The 8855-nt window shown below is 31.2% G+C and overlaps 3 protein-coding genes across 9 annotated transcripts; 1 reads left to right on the forward strand and 2 right to left on the reverse strand.

Annotated features, from left to right (window-relative positions):
- Window positions 1-14: 14 nt before the first annotated feature.
- Window positions 15-1417, reverse strand: LOC128889283 (short-chain-enoyl-CoA hydratase-like). The gene is made up of 4 exons (XM_054146745.1): window positions 1133-1417; window positions 757-1010; window positions 392-686; window positions 15-309 (listed from the first exon to the last, which is right to left on the reverse strand). Exons 1-4 carry the CDS (start codon window positions 1242-1244, stop codon window positions 32-34), a joined length of 939 nt encoding a protein of 312 aa, XP_054002720.1. The 5' UTR covers window positions 1245-1417; the 3' UTR covers window positions 15-31.
- A 726-nt stretch (window positions 1418-2143) lies between these two features.
- On the forward strand, window positions 2144-4418 carry LOC128889764 (tRNA selenocysteine 1-associated protein 1-like). 7 transcript variants are annotated; one of them, XM_054147716.1, is made up of 7 exons: window positions 2145-2423; window positions 2624-2655; window positions 2746-2829; window positions 3089-3286; window positions 3429-3751; window positions 3831-4030; window positions 4222-4418. In XM_054147716.1, the coding sequence occupies exons 3-7, from the start codon at window positions 2788-2790 to the stop codon at window positions 4344-4346; spliced, it is 888 nt and encodes a 295-aa protein (XP_054003691.1). In that variant the 5' UTR covers window positions 2145-2423; window positions 2624-2655; window positions 2746-2787; the 3' UTR covers window positions 4347-4418. The 7 variants fall into 7 exon arrangements, with proteins under 7 accessions (XP_054003693.1, XP_054003691.1, XP_054003692.1 ...); XM_054147717.1 differs by having other exon boundaries at window positions 2624-2644; XM_054147718.1 differs by lacking the exon at window positions 2624-2655 and having other exon boundaries at window positions 2144-2423.
- A 561-nt stretch (window positions 4419-4979) lies between these two features.
- LOC128889735 (transcription factor TFIIIB component B'' homolog) lies at window positions 4980-8512 on the reverse strand. Its single transcript, XM_054147655.1, has 6 exons — window positions 8265-8512; window positions 7368-7893; window positions 6833-7286; window positions 6319-6752; window positions 6081-6188; window positions 4980-6009 (listed from the first exon to the last, which is right to left on the reverse strand). The coding sequence occupies exons 2-6, from the start codon at window positions 7699-7701 to the stop codon at window positions 5312-5314; spliced, it is 2028 nt and encodes a 675-aa protein (XP_054003630.1). The 5' UTR covers window positions 7702-7893; window positions 8265-8512; the 3' UTR covers window positions 4980-5311.
- Between the last annotated feature and the right edge of the window lie 343 nt (window positions 8513-8855).

The raw sequence follows: 8855 nt of genomic DNA on the forward strand, positions 1-8855 counted from the left end.
CATTAAGTATACATGCATTCTTACAAAATATTTAGAGTAGATCTTTATCAAGATCTTTAAAACTAACGTCTATCTGAGAAATATTGTGACACTTTCCATGCCTTCCTATTTTTTCCGTGACGAATCGATTTGCTCCTTTAACACCCTCTTCGAATACTAAATGAGATGCATTAACTTTCTCAAATTGTAAAGCTTCTTCTAATTGTTTAGCAGAGAATGTAGCAAAATGGGCAGAAGTACGATCTGCGAGCAAAGCACTTTGTGGAAATTTTGTAATTGATCTTGCAAAATTTACTGCATTGCCTAGAGCTACAAATAGAAAAATTTGCTTGTATTAGAATTTATATATTTTATATTGTTTTATTGTCTTCTGTTAAGAGCAAAACTCTACCTGTGCCAATGTCTGAGCAATGATTAATTAAACCCCACTGTAGTGCTTCTTTTGCATAAATAAGACGACCTGTTAGAATAAGTTCCATTGCTCTGCCATATCCAATTAAAGCAGGTAAACGAACAGTGCCACCGCAAAGTATAGGAATGCCAAAACGTCTATTCAAAAATCCACATATCGCGCTTTCTTCCATTATTCTTATATCGCACATTAGGGCAAGTTCAAATCCTACACCTAGAGCGTATCCACTTATAGCAGCAATTAAAGGTTTCTTAATTAATTCAATTCTGTCAGCCTATAATCAAACGAATAAGTGAATAATATAAATGATTTTCTGCAAATTGTCAGAAGTTCATTTATCTTACCAATGGGCCAAACTGTGGTAAAATTTCTTCGTTCTTTCCATTGTATCGTGCAATTTCTTTAAGATCATAGCCGCTACAAAAGTTGCCTCCAATACCGTGAAGTACACCAACTACAGATTTTTCATCATTTTCAAATTTTTCTAGTTCATCTGTCAATTCTTGTACAGTTGTTAAATCCAAACAATTCTTTTTTTGAGGACAGTTTATCCCAATTGTAGTGACACTTTCGAAATAATCGACCACAATATTTTTCTCTGTAATAATTTATAATTACAACTAGATATATACACAAAAACATTTTATTTTTATTTTTATAACCAATACACTAACTTCAGTTGTATTTAAACTAAGTATTAATTGGAACATAATTGTTTACCTTTTTCAACCTCAACTTCTCTATTTTGAGCCGATTTAGAGGTTAAGCATCTTTTTAAATAACATTTATAGTATTGATTGATTGTTCCAGACAATCTCTTTAAAGAATGCATTTGTAATGCTATATTCTATACAATATTTTACAAAATTTATAATAAACTTTTTGTCAATATATTATTTACGTTAACATTCCCAACGGAACATTCAATGGACAACCATGGATACCTGATCAACGATTATGATCCATGTTACTAGAAACCACTAGAATTCACCAGTGCCACTGGTCCAGTGGTGAGTGAACCTCACTGAGGACTATCATGAACTATCATCCATATAAATCTGTATTTGTTTATATATCTTTCTATATCTGTACACACATCTTGTAAACTGAAATAAAATTATTAAATAAATGTTTATTCAAAGTCATTTATTTACATTCCTATAAATGATGGACTAGTATACAAACATGTTTTTAAATAAACCTCTTATTGAAATAGATAATTATTAATTTCTCCAGATAACGAAATGTAAAATTCAGCCAGAATTCCGATACGTACAAAAAATGTGCCCCTTGAACTAGGCAACCGGCCCAACAGATCTGTAAGTACAGGTTGCCTAATTCAAGGGGGACATTTTTCGATACGTGTCGAAATTCTGGCCGATTTTGAATTTTGGTATCAGGAACACATTATGTGAGAAGAGGTGGCACGAAGAATCTTTGGTATCATGTGATTCTGATACCAAAATGTAAAATTTCAGCAGGATTTAGATACTTACCATAATATAGTGAAATAACTCTATTATATAGTTACTCTAATAAAACAAATAAACTTACCAGAATGTGGTTCGTGCTACCTCTTCGCTTATCATGTGATCCTGATACCAGGAGTAAAATTCTCGGCGGGAATTAGATACTTACCAGACTGTATAGGGTTTACTTCCCTTGATTAGGAAATCCATAATCATTATGTGTTTTTCTCATTATTGTTCTTGAAGAACTGGTGAAACTATCTAATTCTAATGAAAACTAGTAGTTCACCTACTCTCCGTTGGTGGCTAAATTAGATATTATTTACAAATAAATAATAACGCTTTCCTAAACAAAATTGATTTCAGTCAATTTATATTCAAAAAGATTTCTACATTCGTCGAAAGTTGGTAGACGAGCTGTCCTGTTTGCCATTGTTTAATAAAAGAGTTGTTTGTTACAAAGTACCGATCAGATATGGATCCCGCCTGTGTTTGCTACAAGGCATTGTGTTTGTCTACCTAACCTATTCACCTCCGACGGTGTAAGAAGTTGTAATTTTGAAGATTTATAATTCTCGTGCTTAGAACAGTTGCAATGCAAATATCAATTGCTATATAAAAAAAATTTAAGTTTTATTACAATTTGTACAGCACTGATCATATTTTATGTTAGAATCGCGTTCTTATTGCAATTTTAACATACGTATTTCAAACGTTATCTGGATAAATTTTTTTTCCTTAGGTGACTGTAACGTTATATCAAGTATGTATGAGGTACTGATCCTATATGTAAAACAACAAATTGAATTAAAATATGATTTAAATATTTAAAATTATGCTCAATAACATTTTGTTTTACGACAGAATTATAAGAGTCTTTGGAATTTCATATAATCAAAGATAAGAATGTCAGGACCGATGGTATTATGTCAATTATGGATGGGAGGAGTAAGTAAATATGATCTATTTACAAAACATAAGTGTACTTAACACTTTGCACTACAACAAAATTATATTCAGTTTACCATTAGTTCTTAAGATATAGGTTCTTCAAGTGAATTGTAATCTGTGAATGAGCATGTAGTGCAAAGAGTTAATATAAATATCTTATCGTAAAAATATTTTTCTAAATATCATTACAGAAATTTGTTTGTTGTATATTGCATACTTATTATTTTTGCTAAATTATGTATATGATTTATTTTAGTTAGAACCATATATGACAGAGAGTTTTATAATGAATGCTTTTCATAAAATGGGAGAACAGCCACAAACTGTTAAAGTAATGAGGAATCGCTATACTGGTGAACCAGCAGGTTATTGTTTTGTACATTTTCCAACCGATGAAATGGCACTTGACGCAATGCACAAACTAAATGGCAAAGTAATTCCTGGTTCTAACCCGGTGAGAGCATGAGAAGTCATTTATTTAGAAAAATATACTATTACTATATCTTTGTTTATAATTATGTAGATAATTACAGAATTAAATGGTAAATGCAATAATCCATCTAACTTTTTCAACTCATCTTTGTTTTGTATTTCAGGCTGTAAGATTTCGATTAAATCACGCAAGTACAACAGGAAAACCAGCAGCAGAAAGAGAGTTCAGTATTTGGGTTGGAGATTTATCAACGGATGTAGATGACTATTCCTTGTATAGAGCATTTGCTGCTAAATATAATTCAATTAGAACTGCCAAAGTAATTTTAGACAGTTCTGGTTTTAGTAAAGGATATGGTTTTGTTAGATTTGCCAATGAGGAAGAACAGAAAAATAGTCTAGTCACCATGAATGGATATAGAGGGCTTGGAACAAAATCGTTAAAAATTTGCAATGCTGTTCCTAGACCTTGGAATAAAATATCAGGGTATGCAAAATGTCTAAAACATTTGTTTCGTACAGTACAAATCATTTTCCTTTGATATCTATGTTTGTTTTCTTTTTAGATCTACTCCGCCTCAATCATCATCTGAATATACAGCATCAAACATGAATTCAGATTCTTATAACTACTATGATACATCATCATATTGGAATAGTTATAGTGCATGGCAACAGGGTTATTATGAAAGCGAACCGACATTGGATGGATATAATAGTTATGTATCGGATCAAAAACCAGAAGAAGATGAATTGGAATTGATTGGTAAGAAAACGTCTTGTATATATGTTATATATAAAATAATACATGTTTAACACATGTATTTCACAACATTATCTCTAAAGTTATTAAAGAATTCACGTGACTCGAAGACCCATAACCGAGAATTTTTTATACAAATATTATGAAACATAAATTCAATGATATACAATTATAACTTTTTTCCGTTCTTGCAGAACATTCAATTCCTACAGACATCGATAAACTTAATAGGGAAATAATAGAACAAGATTATAATTTGTGGGATGCATTGGAAAGTTCGAAATGGATTCCATGTGACACATTAGAATTATGTTATTAATTCTTATGCCTGTTCGATATTTCATTAATCTATCTTATATTGTAACAAAAGTAATAAACAATATTATACCGATATTTTTGATATCGTAATTGGATTCGTGTTAATAATACTCTAATAATTCTAATACTCTAGTACATACGAGATGTTTAACATTAAACCGACCAATGATTCGGATACACCTATTTTTATCGCGTTACACTTTTCCCAATTGTATACAACAATATTTAATTTGATAATGGATTCAATAATAAATAAAATAATTTATACAAAATAGAAGAAAATTTTATTTTTTTCACCCTCTATACTCTAACTACTTTCGTAAAAACGTAAGATCATGGTTATTAAAAAGTTATGTATACACGATAGAATAAATTCTTAGTTCAAAATATTTTATAATAACTTTATTTAATAGCTTCTCTTTTAATACTTAAGTCTCTTGCAAACGGGAATGTCAGATTTGTGCCAACTATTGCGTGATTCTTATTAGCACTCGAATGACATTCAGACCAAATTCGAAATGCAGGGAACGATGTTTCTTGTAGTTCGCGGTAAACAATGACATAATATTTTCTGTAGAGTACGAGTATCGTATTCCTTGAATGTAGTGGGAAATATATTCTGCACACTAGTATATGTAGAGCAAACAATTATATATTGATATACGTTCCAAAATATTACAAAAATTTGGGCGGCTATAGTATAAAGTATAGGTTTATCTGTCACAATTAACCCTAAAGATTATGCTATTGTATCAGATGGTGTTCATTTCAATTACCGACACTGAAGTAATAATTAAATAGTCATGTGGTAATGTATTAATAAAACTCATTAATTCCACGGAATAAAAAGTAGAAAAAAATGATTATGTAAAATATCTTTTTTGAAGTTTAGCTAAAACTGAGAAATTAATTGAAACTAAAGATGATAAGTTAGGCTTATACAAGATGCAAGTATTGTCAAGTAAATTATTCGTACTCTTGTTTTAGAGTAATTGATTCAACATTGGATAATTTAGTAGTTACAGTTTCCAAAAGTTCTGGTGGTAAATTTACGGATGTAATATTAGGTTCTTCAAGAGTTTCAGAAGAATTGATGTTAGAACTAACCATATAAACTTGTAAAACACTTTTTCCAGGTTCCTCTGGTGATTCTTTTGATAAAATAACTAAGGATCCTGGCTCTACATGATTGATATTTGGTATGATTGTTTTAACAGAATTTGTATCTTCACTTTCTTGATTAATGTCAATATCGTCAGAGTTTGAATTATCTATAATTTTCACGGTATCTCTTGACGGCGTCACAGTTCTACGATGAGTAGAACTATGATTTAGCATTTCATTGTCGAGTGTGTTTATATCTGGTCCCTGTAATTTTTTTGCTTTTGGTAATCTTCCGGATCTAGTTGGTCTGACATGATAAACCTCTGTATCACTATCGAAGCCATTGTATAAGCTCAACGATTTATCGTTGTCTGTTTCAATTAACGATTGATTTAACATATTTGTTTCTTCTCTTCTTTCTTTACGTCTCTTTTTGTTTGTTTTATTTAATGGTTCCTCGTAATTATTTTCTTCTGTATTTTCATTTGATGTCATCAACTCTGAATAATTTTCTTCCTCATCTGATACATCCATCTCTTCAATGCTAGAGGCTACAACCCCTAAAAATATTGTGTTAGGAAATAATTTATTTAATAAAACTTTAATAAGAAGAAACAGTCTTTTAACTTACTAGATTTTCGCTTGCCTTCTGTTTTTACTTTTTCTTTTTCTTTTACTCCCTGTAGTTTTTGTTTTTCTTGCGCACGGGAACGTTCCCTTTCTGAAGCTTCAAACGTGGCTATCAAAACAAACAAATTTCATTGTACAGAATGTCTTCCAATAAATTTTGTGTGAAGTAATTGCTAAAAGGTAAAGGATAAAAAAAACTTTTTCTCAAATTACAAATTTAGTTCATTATTTAAACTTACCCAATGATTTTTCCAACATTTCGATATTAAATTCTTGATGGTAAGCAAGTGCTTTTTCAACTAGGTTCCTATTTATTTTCTCTTCTTTTTTAAATTTTAGTTTAATTTCTTGCCGTGTTCTATTTGGGAACACACTTTTCATCAGCAGGAAATCCGTACCCACTGTATTTAATGCTTTATAAAATTTTAAAGTTTCCCATTTAGACCATTCCTTACTTTTCTGACGCTTTTTATAAAATCCATTTCCATTGTTATCATCATCAATAATAGCGTCCTTCGCTAATACTTCCCTGCCTTTCTTTGCATTGGTTTGTTCTATAACAAGACTTTGTTCATCTATTATTAACTGACCATCTGGTCCAACTTTTACTTGAGGTACAGGCATAGCGGATGACGGATCATCTACATTTTCTTCTTCTTGAAGTTCTTCAGATCTGTAATAATACATTGTATTGTTTTTTTTTATAATTTAATTTGAACATATATACTTTTATTTAATTAAAAAACTACTTACTCGCATTCTGAAATTCTTTTTGTTATGACTCCAGACTCTTTAGACTTCTTCATAGGATTAGAAACGGGATTATAATATATTAGATCATACATAGTAAGCTTAGTTCTATCTGGTGTTTTATTTTCATGTTTTATATTAAATTCCCTTCTAGCCTCTGCTAATTTTCTTGCAGATTCTGAAACTAAAATACGCCTCTTCTGACCTGTTTTTGACTTTGTTGTGTCATTTTTTGTATTACTGGTAACAGGATCCTTAGCACACTCTGTTGAGTGAACCACATCGTTTTTCATATGATTGGCCGTGGCAGCAATTACTTTCCTACTATCATCTTCCGATTCACTCGCGCTCGCTCCGCTTCCTTGTATACTATTTCTTCTTACTCTACCACCAGTGTCCAATTTAGGTGTTGGTCTCATGTAGGATAATCGACATTGTGCTGATTTTACAGGAGAAACTGAAAATGTCAAATAATTATTTGACAAGTTGGGACAGAGTAACACTTACTGTTTCATAGTACACAGTATATCATACTTACCAATTTCTGTTGTATTTGAGTTTTCCGACAATAGCACCATTTCTTTTTTTAATTCAATGGAACGTGGTTTAGGTTCAGCTTTACATTGAATATTTTGGTTGTTATCACAAAGCTGTTCATTTTGTGTCTGTTCTATTATCATACAATCTTCCAATACTTGCTTCTCTGGGGAATTATTTTCTGGAGTCTCTTGTAATGCCAAATAAGAATCATCTGATTTAATTTTTTTTTCATCACACTCAGTTATGCCAGCTGTCTCGGTAACTGACAAATCTTGTGTTGCTTTTCGCCGTGGTGGAACAGTAACCATAGCCTTTATACGTGCTCGTTTCATTTTGTCAATGGAAAAGTGTAAAAAATGGAAACAGAAAAAGACTAAGATGTCTATTTATTTTTATGCAATCAATCTGTGGTTTCCTTTGGATCTTTTGTTTGTTAAATGATTGCCCTAACCATTGAGCTAGCTAGGCTATCAACAATCACATTTTCTATGTCTCATAACTTGCAATGGCTGGTGCTTACAAACCTGTAAATTTATTTTATTCTTATTCCTAACTAAAAATATAATTTAAAAAATTATATATCATTAGTCAACAATGACTAGCATGGCCTGGCCAGTAAGTACATTGTCAGTCACCAGTGACTGACATGGCACTTAATGTGTTAAAATTACTCACTGAATATACATTAATCATACTACTAATATTCTTAAGAAACGTAATAATTTAATGAAAGGGTTATCAAGACAGCTACTTATGTGCCAAGAAATCCACATGCTAAACGTAACAAATTAAAAATGTGATGACTAATAATATAAAACTATTAAATATTAATAACAAAGAAGAGTACTTCTTAACCTAACAATATTTTAAGATTTCATGTTATCTGTTTGCTTACCAACAGTCCATAATGTGTCAAAAAGAAAAATAACAGTACTGCAACATTTTCAATTGCAGTTAACTTCCTTCTCCACTTATAATTACAAAAAGTCTTTGGTTATTTGACCATCACTGATATCTTGACGTTTTCATATATCCATTTTTATGTTTACAATCACATTACTTTCAAACTATTTGGTTCTGTGATGTCAAACGAAATATCCATGAACATCCAATCTGCTCAGTCGCCACATTGGATTTATCCCACTACCAGACATACAATAATGACACAGACTATATAGTTTCACAGAGGCGAAACCTTGTCGGTAACTTTATTATTCGTGTTTTCGTATTTTCAGATAAAAGCAACACCAGCTTGGTCATTTGAAAAAAGGGTCTAATTTCATGTAACGCAAAGTCACGACTTTCAATCTGACATTTACCATTAGAATATCGTAACAACTCAACATATACAGGGTGTCCCAAAAATGTTGTAACACCTTGAAAGAGGTGGTTCATGAGGTGATTTGAAACAACTTTTTCCTTAGCGAAAATGTTGTCCGAGGCTTCGTTGAGGAGATATTAACGGAAAACACTGACCAATCAGAGC

The sequence above is a fragment of the Hylaeus anthracinus genome, unplaced genomic scaffold, assembly GCF_026225885.1.
Source record: "Hylaeus anthracinus isolate JK02 unplaced genomic scaffold, UHH_iyHylAnth1.0_haploid 11997, whole genome shotgun sequence".
NCBI lineage: Eukaryota > Metazoa > Arthropoda > Insecta > Hymenoptera > Colletidae > Hylaeus > Hylaeus anthracinus.

Excerpts from the sequence above, each read along its gene's own strand:
- LOC128889283 (XM_054146745.1), bottom strand. The coding sequence starts at position 1,244 with ATGCATTCTTTAAAGAGATTGTCTGGAACAATCAATCAATACTATAAA. Across the intron at positions 687-756 it reads TACCACAGTTTGGCCCATTG|GCTGACAGAATTGAATTAAT; the intron begins GTAAGATAAATG and ends GTTTGATTATAG. Across the intron at positions 310-391 it reads TTGCTCAGACATTGGCACAG|CTCTAGGCAATGCAGTAAAT; the intron begins GTAGAGTTTTGC and ends TTCTATTTGTAG.
- LOC128889764 (XM_054147718.1), top strand. The coding sequence starts at position 2,788 with ATGTCAGGACCGATGGTATTATGTCAATTATGGATGGGAGGA. Across the intron at positions 2,830-3,088 it reads GTCAATTATGGATGGGAGGA|TTAGAACCATATATGACAGA; the intron begins GTAAGTAAATAT and ends GATTTATTTTAG. Across the intron at positions 4,031-4,221 it reads AGATGAATTGGAATTGATTG|AACATTCAATTCCTACAGAC; the intron begins GTAAGAAAACGT and ends CCGTTCTTGCAG.
- LOC128889735 (XM_054147655.1), bottom strand. The coding sequence starts at position 7,701 with ATGAAACGAGCACGTATAAAGGCTATGGTTACTGTTCCACCACGGCGA. Across the intron at positions 6,753-6,832 it reads AAAAGAATTTCAGAATGCGA|ATCTGAAGAACTTCAAGAAG; the intron begins GTAAGTAGTTTT and ends GTATTATTACAG. Across the intron at positions 6,010-6,080 it reads AGAAGGCAAGCGAAAATCTA|GGGTTGTAGCCTCTAGCATT; the intron begins GTAAGTTAAAAG and ends CAATATTTTTAG.